This window comes from Macrobrachium nipponense, chromosome 11, assembly GCF_015104395.2.
Source record: "Macrobrachium nipponense isolate FS-2020 chromosome 11, ASM1510439v2, whole genome shotgun sequence".
Classification (NCBI taxonomy): domain Eukaryota; kingdom Metazoa; phylum Arthropoda; class Malacostraca; order Decapoda; family Palaemonidae; genus Macrobrachium; species Macrobrachium nipponense.
In genome coordinates, this window is record NC_061087.1 from 44,172,933 (window position 1) to 44,194,221 (window position 21,289).

Consider the following 21,289-nt stretch of genomic DNA (forward strand, 5'->3'; position numbering starts at 1 on the left):
GAGGGACTAATGCCCATGAGAAGCTAGATAAACTGATATCCAACAACTCAGCCAACTGGGTTACATACAATGATATATGGGAAGATTCATTGCAGTAGGGAACTAAAGAGAAATTCTGACTGTTTGATAACAAACCAATGCATCACGGTTCGTTATTACTCCTCACTCCCCCTTGCTAGAGAGCGGAGTACTATATGCTACTGTCAGAGGGTTTTATGATTTGAACACAAAGCAACAAAAACTACCAGTATGACTACCTTACTCACCTGTATCAGACCAGCCAAGCGAATGACCTGTCTATTCCTCAACCCGCCCGTAGGACGAAGGAAAGGAACAAGAGAAAAAAAAATAAGAGACCAGCCAACTTACTCATTCTCTCTTCCACACAATCATCTTAGGCAAGATACAAACGTACCCAGTTAAGGGCAACGATGAGTTACATGATCTGTTGGGCAGCGACCTCAGGACCCAAGGAAAAAGAGTCCATAGATCTGTGAGCAACATCCTTAATATAGAAAGAGGTGAATGTGGACTGGCATAACCAAGTATCAGTGCTCAAAACTATGAACAGTCAAATTCTTCTTGAAAGCCAGAGAGGGAAAAATACCCCTGATGTCATGAGCTCTAGCCTGCACAGACGCCGCGGCAGAATCATCAAGAGTCAAATACGCCTGTCTGATAGCTTCATGTAACCAAAAAGAGATTGTATTCTTGAACACCTCTTTTTTAAAACGCCACGTACTAACAAAAAGCCTACGACAACCTGACCTAAGATGTTGTGTCTTCTTTCAATTTAAAAATGGTTAGTGTCTCATCCTCTCTCTGAAACTTGACTAGCTCATCCTTATTCAAAAGGTTAGTGCCTAATTCATCACAGTAACTATTACTTGATTCCACTACATCGACTACGTTATTCTCAACAGCTACACCTTCAGCTCGGCTATCACTGTCACCAACGATAGAGTCAGGTCTCTCAGCCACACTCATGCCAAGATCAACCTCGCCACCTCTATCACACTTGTTCGAATCCACTAACAAACTATGACCGTAGTCTATGTCTGTATCTAAATCTGACATAGTTACTACCATTTTAGGCACTGGAATCTCTCTCACAAAAGGATTCACATACTTGGATAAAGCTGAATCATTACCGACAATAATGTCAATGCCATCAACGGGCAAACTGTCAACGACTGCTAGTTTCACTTCTCCTGACATTCCTGGACTTCAAAGTTTACCTTCAACAAAGGACAAAGAACACAAGTGTTCAGAAATCCACCTAACATGACTTTCTTCCATGTTGATTTCTGTCCTGTTTGGCACACTCTCTCTCCTAATTAGGGAGACAGCAGCTCCTGTGTCCAGAAGCAAGACTCTCTCTCTCGAATCTCCTCCTCCATGAGAGGAAACTACACTTTCTGACAGAAATTCTCCATAAAATTTCCAGTTTCTCTCATCACACCATTCCTACTTGATGAAAGGTTAACTAGAGATACTGGTTTCTTAACGTCCATCCTTTCTACTGCACAATTTCTCACTAAATGTCTTTCTCATTACATCAGAAACAAGTTAATTCTGAACTACTAAATGCCCCTTTATTCTTACAAACCTAAAGATGTATGACCAGGTTTCCCCATGCATAACAGTAATAGTCACTTTTACTCACATTGCTATTACTAGAAAAGAAACCTTTACTGCTTTGTACTCTACCAGACGAAGGATCATTTCGCTTCTTACTGACACTTAAATAATGAGTCAAACTATATTCGTCTGCTAACCTAGTTGCTCCTGCAAAAGATACTTCTCACCTATCTACTATAAAAGCTTAATCTCAGGGGATACGTTATCTATGAAGTTTTCTAACAATACTACTAAGTTCTTCAGACCATCAAAATCATCAAATTTAGCGGAAGTTAACCAATCACAAAATAGCCTTTCTAACCTCTTACCATATTCTACATACATAATATTCTCGTCCCTTCTCAAACTTCTAAATTTCTTACGGTACGCCTCCAGTACTAACCTGTATGCGCTAAGAACAGTTTCTTTCACAATATCATAATATTCACATTCCTCCTTACACATGCAACTATACACAGTAAGCGCCCTACCACGCAAAACTGACTGTAAATTTAGAGTCCACATTTCTTTAGGAGAACCTACTCTTTCCATTAACTTCTCAAAACACGTGAAATATTTCGTTAAATCTTCGTCATCAAACTTTGGTACTAATTTCAACACTGCACTTATACCCAAACCATAAGCTTTATTTTCGTTCTCGCCTGTCTGACTGTTAAGAGTACTTTGCATTAAACGAGCGATTCCCAACTCATGCTTACGTTCTTTCTCTCTTCCTGTTGCATTATCATCATTTCTCTTTTTTGCTGCATTCTCATTACTTCTCTCTCAGCTGCTCTTTCATCTCTCTCATACTTGTCTCTTTCTTTCCTTTCAACATGCTCACGGAGATCATTTCCCTCTAGACGTAAGCTTACCAGACTCAACAAACTCTTCCATCATCTCACTCATTCCGGTTCTTCCTATATTCTCCCTGTTTCACTCTGTTATGATGCCAAATATCTTGGCTTTAGGGCGCCAACTGTTACGGATCGTGAATCCGCTCAGGTTTACTACAATAAACAAAAAGGATTCAACACCAACAATTGAAACTCGGGATACAAATATAGAAAGAAACTCAAACAGAACAGAAGTTTATTTACAAGCTTATTAACAAAGATAAATGCAGAATAGTTTCTCCTATTTACATAAAATTAAATCTGACAATATGTGAAAAGGGGAAAACAATGCCACAATGAAATAGTTGCCAGCCAGTTTTGCAGCTGCGGAAAACAGTGCTCGAAGCGAGAGCTTCATAAAAGGGGCCAGTAGAAACTTTAGATGGCTTCTTATCTTTGTACTGCAGGAAGGAATGCCTTAGTCTTGAAACTTGAAGTGCAGGTTACTCCTCAAAACCACTTGTAGGACGTTTCTTCTCTGACAGGGTTACTCGACGTCGGGATCTCTCTCTCTTTCTCTCCGACTACGAACTGCAGGCTTTACTTGTTTCCATTCCCACTCTCTCTTGTGTGTCAGCATCCTCTCTTATCCTTCGTCTCTACCTTCTTCTCTTATCTCTGATTATATGATTCCTCTACTTCCTCAGGGTCCTATACGTTGATCTCGGGGCGAGGCTGAAAGAGCGGAGCATAACCAGCGAACATCACCATCCCTCGACAGGAACATTTTAGAAGGCTCTCAATGAAATGTTACTTCATATTCAAAATGTGGCGTTTCTAACGATGGCCGTATGCTGGAGTTCCCCAAAACACCAGTGTATTCTTGAACAATCACAAGAACAGACGCCTCAAACACGTGCAGGAATGCCTCCTTGCTGCAGACTTACTCAAAGATGATACATTTTCCTTTCCTTTAATATATGTTTCTCTGCTATAGAGCCATTACCATGACAACACTCCATCTTCATTTTCCATCCCGTGGTGAAGACAACATTATGCAATGTCCAGTGAGGGCTATCAGGTTATAGTTCCAGCAAGGCATGAAGAACACAGACACCTATTTGCTAAGATGAGGGACTTTGAAACCCAGTAATGTGACAGATAGCAAAGCACTATATTTCTGTTGCTTTTAAACACAATTTAATTCTCCTATAAAAAGTTCCGTGTTTTCACACCATTTGTTTAATATCACCTAACATATGAAATTTATTCATGTATATTCTTGATTAATTGAGTCCTGATGAAACCAACTATTTGTAAACAAGAAAAATTTATCCTTACAAAGCAATTACCCATTGAAATTTCATGAGTCACAAAACTCATCTACTGCATAGCAAGGTTTCTACTGTAAATTCATTTTTCAGGATATAATGCTCTTTATGTGTCAATTTGAAACTTAATACAGTGGTACCTCAGGATACGAAATTAATGCGTTCCGAGGCGGCCTTCATAACCTGAGCTTTTCGTATCGTGAACTGCATTTTACATGTAATTTGCCTAATTCGTTCCAAGCCCTACAAAAACACCCCAGTAAAATTTATAATAAAGCTAAATTGACCAATAAGCAATGGACTTGCTGAGTGCAACAATCTCGTCAAGATCTGGTTGTAAAACAGTTTCAGGATCGTCAACTGTTTCTGAATCTGCATCAGCTTCGCCCACGTCGAATCCCTCAATGTCTTGGGCAGATACGGCATCAGGTCAGAGTTTCCTCCACGAAGAGTTCAAGGTTCGCCTCGAAACCTCCTGCCAAGCTTGATCGGTGAGTCGGATGCATATTACGATATCAAAATGCTCCTTCCAAAATTCACGCAAGGAGAGGTTTGTGGTATCAGTGATGTCGAAACATCTCTTGAAAAGATGTTTCGTATACAGCTTCTTGAAGTTCAATATCACTCGCTGGTCCATGGGCTGGAGGAGAGGGGTGGTGTTAGGCAGAAGATAAAGAACCTCGATAAACGAATACTCCGCTAGGATATCTTCCTCGAGGCCAGGAGGGTGAGCAGGAGCATTGTCCAAAAACAGCAGAAATTTCAGAGGGAGGTGCTTCCCTTCCAAGAGTTTCTTCACTGTCGGGCCAAAACACAGATTTACCCACTCGGTGAACAAAAGTCTCGTTACCCAGGCTTTCGCATTAGCCCTCCACATCACTGGAAGCTTCTCCTTTAGCACTTTGTGGGCCTTGAAGGCTCGAGGAGTCTCCGAATGATACACAAGTAGGGGCTTCACCTTGCAATCCCCCCTGGCATTCGAACAAAGTGTGAGCGTAAGCCTGTCTTTCATAGGCTTATGCCCGGGTAGCTTCTTCTCTTCCTCTGTGATGTACGTCCGACGAGGCATTTTTTTCCAAAAAAGGCCAGTCTCATCACCGTTGAAGACTTGCTGAGAACTGTAGCCTTCGTTGATCGTCATGTCGTTGAGCGTCTTAATTAAGGGTTTGGCTGCTTATGTGTCCAAGCTGGCCGCCTCCCCATGTCACACCACCGAATGGATGCCAGTCCGTTTACAGAATTTTTCAAACCACCCATTAGAAGCCTTGAAGTCTGGGGTTGGCGTCAATGTCCCTTCTCCTCCGTCGTCTTCAGCCTAGGCAATCAAATCGCCGAAAATAGCACTGGCCTTGAAGCAGATTGTAGTCTCAGTTATCGTATCGCCAGCGATTTCTTTGTCTTTTATCCAGACAAGAAGCAACCTTTCCATCTCGCCGTGCACGTGGCTCCTCTTGTTAGACAAAATAGTCCCGCCCTTGGAAAGTGTACCTGCTTTGATGGCTTCCTTCTGCTTAAGGATGGTGCCTGTCGTCAACAGATTTCGGCCGTATTCCTTAGCGGTCACACTCAACCACATGCCAGCTTCATACTTTTTAATTATCTCTATCTTCATCTCCATAGAAAGCATCTTCTTCTTTCCGTGAACTTCAGCAACTTTCTTGGGACCCATGACTATGTATACTGTACGTAATTAAGTTATGTAGTATATGTACTAAAGTTCTCACACAACACGATAAAGTAGTACAACGAAATCATTAACACGAATTTATGTTAATAAACAAAATCATATAGAACGAACGAATTCCGCGTGCGTACACAAATGCTGGTGCGAAGCAATGAGCGAAGGACGCCTTTACGTAGAGCACGATGGGAGAGATGCTGACCAACAGGAGAGCAGGATCTTATGGCAGTGACTAGCATCAGGAACCAATGGGAGAGCGGGAGGATGGTGGCAAGTCTACTCAGTTGGCGGCGCGCAAAAATTAAAGTTGTTAACGGTGGTCCAGGCGAATCTCGGGACTTTACAGCAACAACCTTTCGTAACCCGAACTATTTTCTTATGTAGAGCCAAAAAAATCTTCGTATTTGCTTTCGTAACTTGAATTTTTCAAAAGCTGGGACTTTCATATTTCGAGGTACCACTTTACTTGTACTATGATGTAATATGAATAAAAATGAGAAACAACAAAAATACAGCAAAGCCAAAATAATGTACTAGGGTTAGACCAAAAAATGTCTATGAACACTCATCAAAATATCAAGGGTTGGCAATCTGCACAACTGAATATGAAGTCGCAAGAATCTCAAGGGGGTTCATCATATATTGAGTGCCCTCCTCCCAACCTCAAAAGGCTTGCTTATCTCAGATACAGCTTGCACAAAAACTGAGGCTATTTCCCATGACATACCTGTGGATCCATATTCCACATGTACAGAAGGAATGTGTTTTTCTCTGACAGACAAAATAATATGTGAACCTTGGACCATTATAAGATATATTTAACATTTTCTCAGAACATTTTATCAGCTCATGAAAAAATACCTTTGTATTATAAAAACTACCATAAGCAATGAAAGTTTGGTGTGAAAAGACAACAAAGTATATCTATATAACCTGAAAAGGCCTAAAATAAAGTAAATATTGATCCAAGACACGTACACAGTATAACATTCCCAGTAACAATAATGATGCCCACTACATGTTGATCCAGTGCACTGATACGATAAAATATAGAGCACAATGATTAAATGATACCTTTTGTAAATGGTAAAACTGATTATACAACTGCTGCCTAAAACCTTACAACTTAATTTCAACCCTTTATAAAAATACTCACTTTAGAGCCTGTTTCTTCAGCTGAAGAATTTTCTTGGGGATAATTAGAGTTGTTCTTCATGTTCTCTTTTAACTGCTGGATTTCCCAATCTTTGTTATAAAGGACAAGCTGCAAGTCCTCTAACTGTTTACACAAATTTTGAACTTCGTTAGTGCCCGTCTGAAACAAAATATATTCTTAGAAAAATAAAGGGAAACATTCACACTGATTCACAAATTTCTTAACACAAGGATAGTGCTATAGTTCATTTATGGGTTTAAAAATTATTTTTTCAAAGTTGTCACCGAAGTCATGCAAGAATTTTTTATTCCCTCTGTACTGCACCTGATTACTATAAAGAATAAAAAAAACTGGCATGAAAAAATATGTTCCAGATAGTCCAAACTTATCACTTTACTAATGCCTCTTGTCATTTCAGAGATACACAAGTCAAATTAGAAGACTAGAAAAACATCCCCTTGACAGGAGAAACCCTGTCTTATGCTACAACCCTAACTTCAATGTACTACCTATGGACTACATGGCTTTTTAGCTGGTACAGTAAGTTCCAGAAGTGAAGCGACAAATTTCAGAGGATTTTGTTCGAAATTCACCAACTGGCAACTACAACTCATAGCTGAAAGCTCTATCAAGCAAAATAAAGCTAACATATGATGCACAAATATCAAATCTATGATATTTATAACAATCATAAGAAAAAATTACGGTAATAGTAATCATTTTAAAGTATAGTTATTACTTCAAATTATAGAAACTAAATAATTTGAAATTCTCGTTCAACACAGGATTACCAACATTACAGATGTACATTTCAAGCAATGTGGAAACATATTTAATATCAAAGTGTATTATCAATTATTTTAGCGAAAATGCATAAACCATGAAAGTATCAATAGAATTTAAAGGGAAAATCTCCGAGACATTAAACATAATCAACCATGAATGCAACTAGATTCAATAGAGAAGTTGGGGGTGGTTGGTAGTTCTGATTCTAGCTTCTAGGACCGAGCATAAAACACCATCTTCGAGAAAGGCTGTAACCTCTGCTGCTACCTTCAGGTGACTAGGCCTATACTCAGTTTTTTTCCATCTGTCCATCCGTCTGTGGTGGTCGCACAAGGTAACACTGCGTCTCAGGCTTTAAATAGTTACGATATTGTAAGTTTTAGGTAAATAAAAGGATATCTTGGTGTACAATTGCAACTGAAAAGTATTTTAATAATTTACTATATGCGAATTACACCATTATTATTTGAAATAGGATATTATTTAAAGCCCAGGACGCAGTGTTATCAAGCGCAAACACCACAGGCGGATGGACAGATGGAAAAAAACAGAGTATAGTTCTGGGAATTGCAAGGCTTACAATGCAGGGCCACTGTCTGTTATTTAGGCAAAGATAGAACCTTCAGGACCGACACCAGGACCTGTCCTTACACTTAGGAAACAGACTTGCTATATAAAAAATAAGATAGACGATCGCAAGTGACCAGAACACCCGTAAAATCACCACCTGGTTAAGTAGGGAGACGAAAGACCCAACCACCCCCCTTCCCCCCCCCCCCCCACCGCCCCCCTCTACCCACAATACTAACTCCACTTTTTCACTTCAACCTTTTACTTCAAATCTTCTAATCATATCCCAACCATGAAATTTAAGACTGAATTTGCATAAGTGGGCGTATCATAAGGGACTGATATCGCCAAAATTCATATTTCCACTGACAACCAGTAATCAGTTTCGATCCAGTCACGTATATTGGTATAACAGAAATTTATGAGTTTTTTTTGGGATAGATATATATATATATATATATATATAATATATATATATATATTATAATATATATATATATATATATATACACACACACACACACACAGTGTTCCCCCATATTCGCGTTCTCCGGATTCGCGGACTCAATGATTCGCGGATTTCTCTCTGGACCCTATCTACCCACTATTTGCGGGGGATTTGCCTATTCGCTGGATTTTCCAGCGAAAATCACCACCAATTAGTGTATTTTGATGTTTTTTTCATGACTAAAAGCATTTTTATGGTACAAAAATGATTTACTAATTTTCAAATATTATTACTGATTAATACTGTATTAGTAAGTTTAATAAGATTAAATGATATTACATAGTAAAAATAATAATTCTCTCTCTCCCTCTCTCTCTCCTACAGAGATGTATGGTTTTTTGTATGATAATAATTGATTTCATATTTTCAAATATTAATATTAATGTATACAGCAATAACATCAATCCAATAAAGAAAATACTAAAGTGAATTAGTAAGATTTTAGTTTATAAATTTGAAAAATTATGTAAGAATGAAGGAAATCCCAGTCTTCTCTCTCAAACTCCAGGTACTAAAACTGTCAAACATATCAAGTAATGGGAGGAGGGGGAGCAGCAGTTGTGTTGTTGCCACCAAGTGTTAATGAAATCTCTCTCTCTCTCTCTCTCTCTCTCTCTCTCTCTCTCTCTCTCTCATTTACTGAGACTCGAGAATTTCTATAGTACTTGTTCTATTTGTTTTTAATACTTTAAAATAAAATAATAATAATAATAATAATAATAATAATAATAATAATAATAATAAATAATAATAATAAAACTGTAATTACAAAATTATATTATGTGATAGTATTTTAAAGAAATACAATAAGCTATCCATTTCACTCTTTTAATTAAGGATAACTCTCTCTCTCTCTCTCTCTCTCTCTCTCTCTCTCTCTCTCTGCCACACAGGATATGTATGTCATAGTGGTAACTCCCTCCCTCTGTTTCGCTGGAAGCGATATAAGTATTTTCTGAGAGAACAGAGAGATAAACACACACACTCTCTCTTTCTTTACTGTAAAATGTTTATTGATATTTCCTGTTAATAATAATAATAATAATAATAATAATAATAATAATAATAATAATAATAATAATAATTACAAAATTCGTATGTGGTAGTATTTTAAAGAGATAAAAATTACCTTTCCATTTCACTTACGTAAGGATAACTCCTCTCTTACTGTGATAAGAGAATTTTTATGGTAGATGTGTGTGTTTATTAATATTTTCGAATAATAATAATAATAAAAATATAACTAACTTCAAATGAAAATTCTTCCCTTCCTCTTCTTCTGTATCAATTTCCCTACCTTCTCAACTCCAGTGACGCTCGGAGCAGGGAAACTGTGCCATACAATGGTCAACGAATTTAATGGTTTTTATGCAATCTCTCTCTCTCTCTCTCTCTCTCTCTCTCTCTCTCTCTCTCTCTCTCTCTCTCTCTTACTGAGGAGAGACTTTTTATGGTACATGCATGTTATAAGTTTATCATTAATATTTTCCAATGATAACACTGTATGTGTAATAATAATAATACTATAAATGTAATTACAAAATTCATATGTGAGTATTTCAAATACAATAAACTTTCAATTTCACTCATTTAAATACTTTAAGGACAACTCTCTCTCTCTCTCTCTCTCTCTCTCTCTCTCTCTCTCTCTCTCTCTCTCGGCTGCAAGTGTTAGAAATACGTATGTATGTACGTACGTATATACCTTTAAGGGTACTAATGTTTAGGATTACTTTGAAATTATATTGATACAGTCTCTAAGATTAATACATTAATATGATAATAATTTAAGGTAAATTTGATGTAGGATGTTACATAAGGTTTACATTTGGTGTTTCTGTTTCTTCCCCCCCCCCCCCCCCCACCCCCCCCCCCCCCCCCCCTCTCTCTCTCTCTCTCTCTCTCTCTCTCTCTCTCTCTCTCTCTCTCTCTCTCTCTCTCTCTCTCTCTCTCAGCAAAAGAATTGATATACAGACAAACATAATTGTTCAGTCTTATCTTTCTCCTCTGGAATAGATATGTGTATTTATGGTAGGGGAAATAAGTGTTGCCTATAGAAGTTCCTTTCCATCTATTGATATCGTAAGGAGTTATTCTCTCTCTCTCTCTCTCTCTCTCTCTCTCTCTCTCTCTCTCTCTCTCTCTCTGTTATTGGCTGTTTATATATTTCTAATGGTAAAATGTTTAAGATGACTTTGGAATGATATTATTAATACCAATTCAATGGTATCTTTGATGTAGGGTGATACTTTAAGTATACATTTGGTATTTGAACTTTCAAGATAGGATGATATGGTTATTTTTAGAGGGAAGTTCTAACTATTCGCGGGTTTGCGCTATTTGCGGGGTCCCTGGTACACATCCCCCACAAATACGGGGGGAACACTGTATATGTATATGTATATGTATATGTATATGTATATATATATATATATATATATATATATATATATATATATATATAAAGAAGAACCCGAGCATGACCAATAGGCCTAGTGCTCGATTCTTAAAACAGAGCTCTGGTTATTCCTGACTAGATAAAAAGGGAGAGAGAGAGAGAGAGAGAGAGAGAGAGAGAGAGAGAGAGAGAGAGAGAGAGATACTCCAATTAAAATAATGCTCGCCAAGCATATTCACACTCCAGATCGTATGGACAAGAATAGTCTCACTTATGCACTGAAAAAAAAAAAGGTGGAAACATATGAAAATTCTTGTTTGGTGCGACCCTGAACGCAATTCCGCATGCAAAAATTTGCACAATTGAGAAATTCGATGAAATTATTAACTAACAAGCTGGAAAATATATTTCCTTGATTCTTGAAATAGGCCTAACCATGTAACCAATGCTAAACGTGCACATACCTTGGATTTGTTTTCTTTTTTCCTTTTTTTTTTTTTACACCAACTTGTTTTATTTATATTTCATTTAATCAGATGCTAAACTTCTCTGTGCTTTATCAAAAGAAATCATAATAACTTTCGATATAATGCTATAAAAGTAGAAAGTTAATTTACGAATATTAGGCCAATGCTTATGCACTCGGTTCCTGCTGCCACTCTATGGTGAACACTTGATATCACACCTTGAGAGTCGCAGATGTTTCTTTGGTGAAATTTTTTTTCTTTTAATAAACAATTATTGAACTAACATTGATCAGTCACTGGGGAAATACTTTCTGCGCTTAACTGTTAATCATTGATACGTATTATCAGATAAATAGGATGACAATGAATGGAATAAAATATACTGACTGGCAACCCCACAAGTTTCTAAAGAAGTACGATCAATTCTGAGATTTGTCGCTTCACTTATGGAACTTACTGTGCATTGGTGGGGTGGGGGCAATCTGTGCAAAATAACAGGCTTGTACTTAGGGAACCAACCATTACTTTAAAGATTCTACATACAAAGAATACACATAAACCTTCCGTGTCAGTATTATCTACTTTTGAGAATTCCAGATTTTCAGGAATGTACATACATAATCCTGAGCCTCGTCCAGATTCACATCTGACAAAGTTATATTTGAGAAATTTAACAAATTTATCATCTAATGAGGGGTCAAATACATAAAATGTCAATATCTTCTTCCTGTAACATATACTCTATTGTTTCGAAATGACAAAGTAATGACTGACCATTTAAACACTTAGTTGTTAGAGGTTCACTTCTTTTAGGCACTAGCCTTACAGAGCTGACAGCGCTTTCTTTGTGGCCTGTTACCTAATAATCGTTGACATTGCACATATGACTTTTGTGACCATAGTTATAACAATTATAGCATTTGATTCTGTGGTATAACGACAATTTGATTGTCTATGGTTATGTTCCCTACAGTTATAATAGCCCCTTTTGTAAATGTTTGTTTGAGTGTTGCCATATTGAGAGTCGCGTCTAGCGTGTGTATAGTAAGGCGAGTCCGTATATTGTGGTCTATTCTGAGTTCTGTAATTTTGTCTATTAGACAGAGAGAGAGAGAGAGAGAGAGAGAGAGAGAGAGAGAGAGAGAGAGAGAGAGAGAGAGAGAATTATGTAGAAACCATTGATCCCTGATCAGCACACCTCGTATGGTTGGTAAAAATATAGGTGTGTGTGACGATTACATATGTATGGAGAGAGAGAGAGAGAGAGAGAGAGAGAGAGAGAGAGAGAGAGAGAGAGAGAGAGAGAGAGAGAGAGAGAATTATGCAAAAACCACAGATCACTAATTGGAAAACCTCTCCCTCCTGTCACATATTTGACAGCTCTGGACTCTGAGCTTCTGGTGTTAAAAAGAAAGATGAGGGAAAGAATTTTTTGTATGCATCATTTTGTTATTACAGTATTATTATTTATTTATTTATTTATTTATTTATTTATTTTATCACAGTCCTCCAATTCGACTGGGTGGTATTTATAGTGTGGGGTTCCGGGTTGCATCCTGCCTCCTTAGGAGTCCATCACTCTTCTTACTATGTGCACCGTTTCTAGGATCACACTCTTTTGCATGAGTCCTGGAGCTACTTCAGCCTCTAGTTTTTCCAGATTCCTTTTCAGGGATCTTGGGATCATGCCTAGTGTTCATGATTATGAGTACAATTTCCATTGGCATATCCCATATCCTTCTTATTTCTATTTTCAGGTCTTGATACTTATCCATTTTTTCCCTCTCTTTCTCTTCAACTCTGGTGTCCCATGATACTGCGAAATCAGTCAGTGATACTTTCTTCTTGATTTTGTCAATCAACGTCACGTCTGGTCTATTTGCACGTATCACCCTATCTGTTCTGATACCATAGTCCCAGAGGATCTTTGCCTGATCGTTTTCTATCACTCCTTCAGGTTGGTGCTCGTACCACTTATTTCTGCAAGGTAGCTGGTGTTTCTTACACAGGCTCCAGTGGAGGGCTTTTGCCACTGAATCATGCCTCTTTTTGTACTGGTTATGTGCTGGACATTCGCTTGCTATGTGGTTTATGGTCTCATTTTTCGAATTGCACTTCCTACATATGGGAGAGATGCTATTTCCATCTATCATTCTTTGGATATATCTGGTTCTTAGGGCCTGATCTTGTGCCGCTGTTATCATTCCTTCAGTTTCCTTCTTGAGCTCTCCCCTCTGTAATCATTGCCATGTATCATCGCTGGCCAGTTCTTTAGACTGTCTCATGTATTGTCTGTGCATTGGTTTGTTGTGCCAGTCCTCTGTTCTGTTTGTCATACTGCTGTCTCTGTATATTTCTGGGTCTTCGTCTACTTTTATCAGTCCGTCTTCCCATGCACTCTTGAGCCACTCGTCTTCACTGGTTTTCAGATATTGCCCCAGTGCTCTGTTCTCGATGTTGATGCAGTCCTCTATGCTTAGAATTCCTCCCCCTCCTTCCTTTCGTGTTATGTATAGTCAGTCCGTATTTGCTCTTGGGTGTAGTGCTTTGTGTATTGTCATATGTTTCCTCGTTTTCTGGTCTATGTTCCGGAGCTCTGCCTTCATCCATTCCACTATTCCTGCACTGTATCTGATTACTGGCACTGCCCATGTGTTTATGGCTTTTATCATATTTCCGGCGTTGAGTTTTGACTTGAGTATCGCCTTGAGTCTCTGCATATATTCTTTCCCGATCGTGTCCTTCATCTCTTGGTGTTTTATATCCCCTCCTTCCATTATTCCCAGGTATTTGTATCCTGTCTCATCTATGTGTTTGATGTTGCTCCCATCTGGTAGCTTTATCCCTTCAGTCCTGGTTACTTTGCCCTTTTGTATGTTAACTAAGGCACATTTTTCTATTCCAAACTCCATCCTGATGTCCCCAGATACAATCCTTACAGTCTGGACTAGGGTATCTATTTCCTTGATGCTCTCACCATACAGCTTGATGTCGTCCATGAACATCAGATGGTTAATTCTGTTGCCTCTTTTCTTGAGTTGGTAACCAGCATCCATCTTTTGTCATGGGAATCATGGCTACTACATAGAGTAGTGGGGACAGTGAGTTGCCCTGGAAGAACCCTCTTCTGATATTAACCTCTGCTAGTCTTATTCCAGAGCTTGTAAGTATTGCATTCCAGTTGCGCATTGTATTTCTGAGAAAGCTGATGGGGTTTTCCTCTGCCCCATATATTTTCAGGCATTCTATTAGCCATGTGTGTGGTATCATGTCGAAGGCTTTCTTATAGTCTATCCATGCCATGCCTAGGTTGGTTTTCCTTCTCTTACTGTTCTTCATTACCATTTTGTCTATCAGGAGCTGGTCTTTTGTGCCCCTACACTTCCTTCTGCAGCCTTTCTGTTGGTGGGGGATGGTGTTTGTATCCTCTGGGTAGTGTATAGCCTTTCGCTGATGATACCTGTTAGTAATTTCCAACATTAGTTGGTAGGCGGAGGTGATAGGCCTGTAGTTACTGGCTATGTTTCCCTTACTCTTGTCTTTCTGGACTAAGGATGTTCTTCCTGTGGTCATCCATTTGGGCGCATGGTGGTTTGTGAAACAATGCTGGAGTTGTTCTGCTATTCTTGGGTGCGGGGCCTTGAAGTTTTTGAGCAAGTATCCATGTACTTCACTGGGACCTGGGGCTTTCCAGTTGGGCAATTTCTTTAGTTGGTGTCTGACTGTGTCTGTTGTGATGTTGATGTCAGTGAATCTTTATTTTATTCTCCCTGTTTCTTCTGCCTTGACTTCCTGGAGCCATATCGCATGTTTGTTGTGTGATACCGGATTGCTCCATATGTTTTCCCAGAGTCTCTTACTTGGTTCGGCTTCAGGGGTTGTCTTCCCCTCTTAGTTGACTGTATAGACTTTTCTGGTTGGTTCTGAATAGTTTTTTCTGCTGGTATCCCTTATTCCTGTTCATGTATCGTTGGATCTTATGTGCTTTGGCCTTAAGCATCTGTTTTACATCTTCTATTGTGTTGTTTAGTCCCCTCTTCTGTACTTTGTATTTCTCGTTCAGTTCCTCCCTTGTTTTCTTGCTTCTTAGCCTTTTTTCTGCCATCTCTTTCAGTTTACTCAAGTCAGATCTCATCACCATGATTTGCTTTTCCAGGCGCCTTTTCCAAGGCGGTTGCTGTTTTGGTTTCTGTTGGGTTGGTTATGCTGGTGGTGTTGGTGTTCGTGTCCTCATCAGTTCTGCTACTAATCTTGCTCCTGCATATGTCAAGTTGTTTCTGTGATATTGGTGGTGTGCATTAGTCTCATTATTTCATTGACCTCACTTGTTTTCTCCCTTAATTTCTTGGTGTTGTAGGCTTTCATGGAGGGGATCTTTGTTCTCTCTGTATCTGGCTTCATCCATTGTCTGATCTTTTCTAGCCATTCCGTCCTGTCTGTTACTTCGTCGGTGTTTCTTCGTGTCGTTGTTTGATACCTTATCATCCCTGTCATCTTCTGTGGTATCGTCTCTTAGTTCGTCTTCTTGTAATTCGTTGCCGTTTGTCATTTCCCTTTCCACTTCCTCTCTCTCTGTTGGGGAGAGCCAGTTCTTTTTCTTTATGTTGCTTACTTGGTCTGCCAGCCTCTGCTCTGTTTGGGGGGTGTTATTCCTCTCATTGCAGATGTTGACCAACCTTCTTTTATATCCTCTCTCCGTCGGGTTGCTTCTGATGTAGCATTTCCTTATTTTCTTCTCTTGTCCATTTCTTCTTCTGGTTTGTTTCTGTAGCTCCAGTCTCTGGTTGTTGGTTACTGTCGTTGCAGTGGTCAGTTGCTGGATGACGACCTCCAAGTACCTGACCGTCTTCCCCTTCAATTGGGCTGAATACCTGGCTGCCGGACAAAGCTCCTCTGTTGCCAGAGGTTCCATTTACATCATTGTCGTTTAATTCTTCATTTCTTTCCATCATTGCATAGTTTTACTATTTAACCCATAGCTGGACCCTACCCCATCAGGAATATGGTAAAGATCCTTTCCAAAAGAATCAACGCCGAGGAGAGCGGTCACCCATCCAACGACTGACCAGCCCCAATATTGCATAACCAGTCAATTGACGACCTAACCCACTCTGCCAGGGCGCCACATTATTGTTATTATTATTATTACTATTATTATTATTATTATTATTATTATTATTATTATTATTATTATTTGACAATATCAATAAACATATAGTAGATGTACCATAAAAATTCTCTCATCTCAGTTAAGAAAGAGAGCAAGATAGAAATGAGTTGTTCTTACTTAAAAGTGAAATGTAAAGGTTATTTCTTTAAAATACTATCACATACAAATTTTGTAATTACAGTTACTATTATTATTATTATTATTATTATCATTTCTGGGCTCAGCTCGTGTCGGCCTATGAAAGTATCCTTAATATCATTCTTTCTAGGTAAAATTAATCTAAAATTACCAGAGAAAAACAAAATTAAGAAAATGTCAGTAAAACTGACTCGCTCACTCTATAAAAGAAGTGTCGGTATGAGAATATAGGCGAGTGGGATCACTACCACGAGTCATTCACCATTTAGACCTTCCAACATAAAATCCCACCAGAGAGAGCTGATACCAAAGGGTGATGCGGGCCGCTACTACTACTACACCGACGCCACGGACAGCAGCGCCCCTAGCGGACATCCTTAATCATTAGGTTCGCAGCGCTTGAGTGCTTTTTCCTCTCGTGTTGTGTTTTCGTAATTTTACCTCGTCATTACGATGGAACGTGCAGCTATTGCATCGGCTAAGTTAAGTGCCTCATAAGTAGTATTTTACAGTTTTTTAGTCTTCCAGGGACCAGTATTTTCCTTCTTAATAGATCATATACGGTCTCCCGGTTGACTCGTGGCGGCTGCGTGCCGCCTCGTGTTAAGATTTTCCCGGTCTCCCATACTGGGACATCTATACTTAATGGGCTTACTATATTACGTTCATCGTTTATTACATCGTTTTTATAGCTAGGACGAGCCCTTTTACCATTTCTCTTAGTTTGGTATTTAGGGCTATACCGTGTTTCTGGCCCAGCATCCCGGTCTTGCTCTACATCGGCTACCGCTGGCTCCGAGTAGTCAACTGTTCTTCGGAACAGCTTGCCTCCTCCTGGGCTTCTTTCTCTTTACTAAAAGTGTCTTTTCCCCCTTTACGATGTATTATCAGTGTTATTTAGGGTGTTAGGCTAGCCATAGGTGCGTGTACCATGTGTTGGTACAGTCTGGTTCACGTGGCCCCTCCATGGTTGTGTTGCTATCGCAGCTTAGGCCACCTGCGATCACGTGTCCCATAGCACCTTACCCTTCCCCTTCCCTCCCTTACCAGGTATAGGGAGGGGTCTGGGGGACTCCTTGGTTGCCATGACAACCACAGTAGCCTTCCTCCCTCTCCCTCTGAGGAGGCACAGGAGCTCCCTACCAGCTGGGGTACAGGGCGACACTTGTCTCGGGTACCGGGTCACCGAGCGGGTAGCTGTAGGGACGGGGAGGGGTAGGCCACCCCCCCTCTCGCTCTCTCCCGCCGTGACGCCGGGCCCCCCACCCCCCACCTATTGCTTTCAGTCCCACCCTTCCCCTACTGTAATGAACGGAGCCTCCGCTGAAGCCGGGGGGCCCCTGGTTATAGGTTTTGTCTGGCTCCGCCAGCGGGTGGGGTGACATTACTAAGTGGTCTGTTGCTTGCCTACTATATCCTTTTTTCCGCTACCAGAGGAGAGCTCGCTCCTTACCCGGGTCACTCTTCTACAGTAGACGGGAAAACAAATTTTATACTTCGTTATATATACGGATATACCCTAATATTACGGTGAATTTTAGTTTTAATTTATTTATGTGTGCCATCTCCGTCGTTCTCCGTCGTGGTTTCATGGCTCCTCACCACTCCTGGTTGGAATCTTTTTCTGTCTCCGGCGTAGCCTTAGACAAACTCCAACCGCCTAGTTACCACAGTATTATGGCGGGGCTCTGGTTTAATCTAACGTTTCACGCTCCGGCATGCAGCGGAGCAATTGTTAGGCTGAAGTGTGCACCTGATACTTATGTATCTCTCCACTTACAGGCTACCAACTGTCAGGTCCCGGGTGCAACGCAACACTCTACGACCCTGCGCCCAGAGGAGGCTGTAGGACTCACGCCCCGTGTGCACCACCCACAATGGACTGATCGTGGCTGGACCCAGAAGCTTGCACCATCTGCTACGACCTTGTTAGTCAGCTGTTGGGTGGGGTAAGTCTACTCTTAGACTTCTTGGTCTTATCACTAATAACACTTAGTTTTAAGCTTTGTTCAAAACCCTGTCTCCGCCGCTAGAAGCTTCATTTCGCCTTCTCTTTCAGGCTGCCGCCGTGAAGGGAAGTCGCCTTGGCAAACCCTGAGGCTTGGGTGGGCGGCTTCGGGAAGAACGCCGCCAAGGGCCAGCCGTACATTCTGGACAAGAAGCTGGACCGTTCAAGATCTTCCCACGCTCGGTGGCAAGTCGACCGGACTATGTTGACCCCACCCTCTCGGCAGCCCCTCCCTCTCATAGCTTCAATCCAGCAGGAGTGCAGCAGCGTTCGGGTCCGTCTCCAAACAGGAGCCGGTCAGATGTGGCTAACCTGGACTGAACATCGAGCCTATGGCGGTAGGGGCAGAGGATTTTGTTGGTTGAGGTAGGTGTGTTGGGCGCCCAAGGTCTTTCCTTGGGCGCTCCTGGATCTTCTTCCCCTGTCCTTTCTTCTGCCTCTTTCCAAGGCTTTACGGGATCTGAGATCCCTGCCCGCTCTCCCGCTCTTTCTGTACCCCCGAAGGTGAAGGGACAGAGAGAACAGAAGACTCTCCATAAGACGACTTCTAAGAAGTCGTCGTCTTCTTCAGCTAAGAAGTCTACGACTTCCTACGCTGACGCGGTGAAGGCAAAGCCGAGCTCTTCTCTTACTCTAAGAGCTCTAGAAGCAAGGCTTCTAAGGAGAAGGCTCGCGCTCCAGCCGAGCCAACGCCTTCTCCGGCATCCACCGGATCCACTCAGGTAACTCCTGTTGCGGTGGCGGGACCGAGCTCCTTTGATCCCACCACCTTTTCGGCAGTTGTGATGCAGCAAGTGGGGGTGGTTGGGGAGAGATGGTTGGCCTCGAGGATGACCGCCCCTCGGGTCCCTAGGTTTGAAAACAAGATGTTTGCGCAGCTGTCCAAACACCATCAACCAGTCTGGCCAATCCATTCAGGATATCTCTAACAGAGTTAGAGAGCAAGAGGACCGTTTTGCTGGACTTAGTCAGGTTCCTCAGCCAAGCTCCCCCATAGCAGGTACTGGCATTTGCAGTTACCTCCCTACGAATCCCTACCAGCCTTTCCTCCATGGATAACCCATGGAGAGTGGCCGCTTATGCCCCCTTCAAGGACGGCATGATCTCTATCCCGGAGTGTGGAACTCGAAGAATTGAGGACTTCGAGTTCTATCCTCCTGGACTGACTCATCCTTTCATTGGGTTATGCTAGGCTGACCGTTGCTGCTCTCAACTAGAGAGGACAAGATTTCCCGAGAGACTGTGCTGTATAGTAGGGATCACGCACAGCGGGAATGGGTTCACTGCCTGGAGGCTTGGGATTGTACTAACACTAAGCTCCAAGTTTTCGAGAGTCCGTTCCACTATTTTCGCTACGGAGAAGGAGGCTTTCTCTTCCATTCGCTAACAAAATAGTGGAAGCGACTCTTCAGGCAGTCTCTCAAAGACGAGCCCATGCCACAGCTGAGGGAAGCGGAATCTACTTCTCCGCTCTTCCCAGCCTTTGGAGAATGTGGGAGAACTTGCCTGCCACGTTCTCGATTGGTAAGCTTAAGCCAGACGCGCAATGGACCAGTTTGGCGAGAAGCTTCCAAGACTGCCTGATACCCTGATTCAGGCAGAGTTCGATGCTCGAACAAGATTTGGGAGGTCCCTTAACTCCCTAATCATTACAGAAATGGCTGCCCTGTCTTATGGCACAGAACCTTTATTCAAGATTCTGGCCAAATCTCAGCTCCAGACAGTCCAAGCTGATGCTTTCGACTTCTTCCTAGCTAGGAGGAACTGCGAAAGCAACGTCTTGCAGGAGGCACTATCAGGCATGAGCCTAATAGACTCCTGGCTTCCAGCATGTGGGGTGCGGACCTCTTCCCAGAGTCCTCTGTGAACGAGGTGCACCACGAGGCTGCTAGGCTCAACCAGAGCCTTAGGGCTAGATGGGGCATCTCTTCCAAGAGGAAACAAGAGACCGCCCCTGCTGCTGGTAAGAAGCTTAAGAAGACAGGAGAAGGTTCCAGCCTTACCAGAAGCAACAGCAGCAACAGCAGTTTGTTCAGGCCGTCCCAGTTTTACTCAACAGGGACAGCCGTCTACTTCAAAACAGACTCAACCCATCCTACTGTTGTCTCCTCAGAGTCAACCGTCAACCTCCTGACGCAGTCTCGCCGGCCTTCAATTCTATGTACGAAAGCCAGGCCTACCCAACCTTTAATAGGTTCTCTAGGGGTAGCAGGGCGAGGGGCCACTTTCGCCAGCGTGGCACAGGAAGAGCTGCAAGAGGTAGACAATTCAGAGGAGGGCGCGGAGGTCAACCCGCCCAACAACAGTGAGGCTCCCCATGTAGGAGGGAGCTGTTCCTCTTCCGTCACAGGTGGGGGTTCAGCAAATGGGTGGGCACAGAGCATCGTGTCCAAAGGATTGGGTTGGAGTTGGATCAAAGATCCCCCTCCAATCAAATCATTCTATCAGGAACCATCAAAGGAATTGACAGATTATGCGGAGGAACTCCTTCAGAAAGGAGCTATTGCGAGAGTCAAGCATCTAAAATTTCAAGGTCGCTTATCAGCGTGCCAAAGAAAGCTCAACAAAAAGAAGGGTAATCTTAGACTGTCAAAGCTAAACTCTTTCATTCGTGCGACAA

General features: G+C 41.4%; 1 protein-coding gene across 3 annotated transcripts in view; it reads right to left on the reverse strand.

Annotated features, from left to right (window-relative positions):
* Positions 1 to 21,289, reverse strand: part of LOC135205584 (general vesicular transport factor p115-like) — a 489,349-nt gene that overhangs the window by 7,825 nt on the left and 460,235 nt on the right. For all 3 annotated transcript variants that reach the window (XM_064236360.1, XM_064236368.1, XM_064236352.1), the window contains one exon: positions 6,625 to 6,783. In XM_064236360.1, the coding sequence (XP_064092430.1) occupies positions 6,625 to 6,783 (159 nt within the window). The remainder of the gene's footprint in view (positions 1 to 6,624; positions 6,784 to 21,289) is intronic.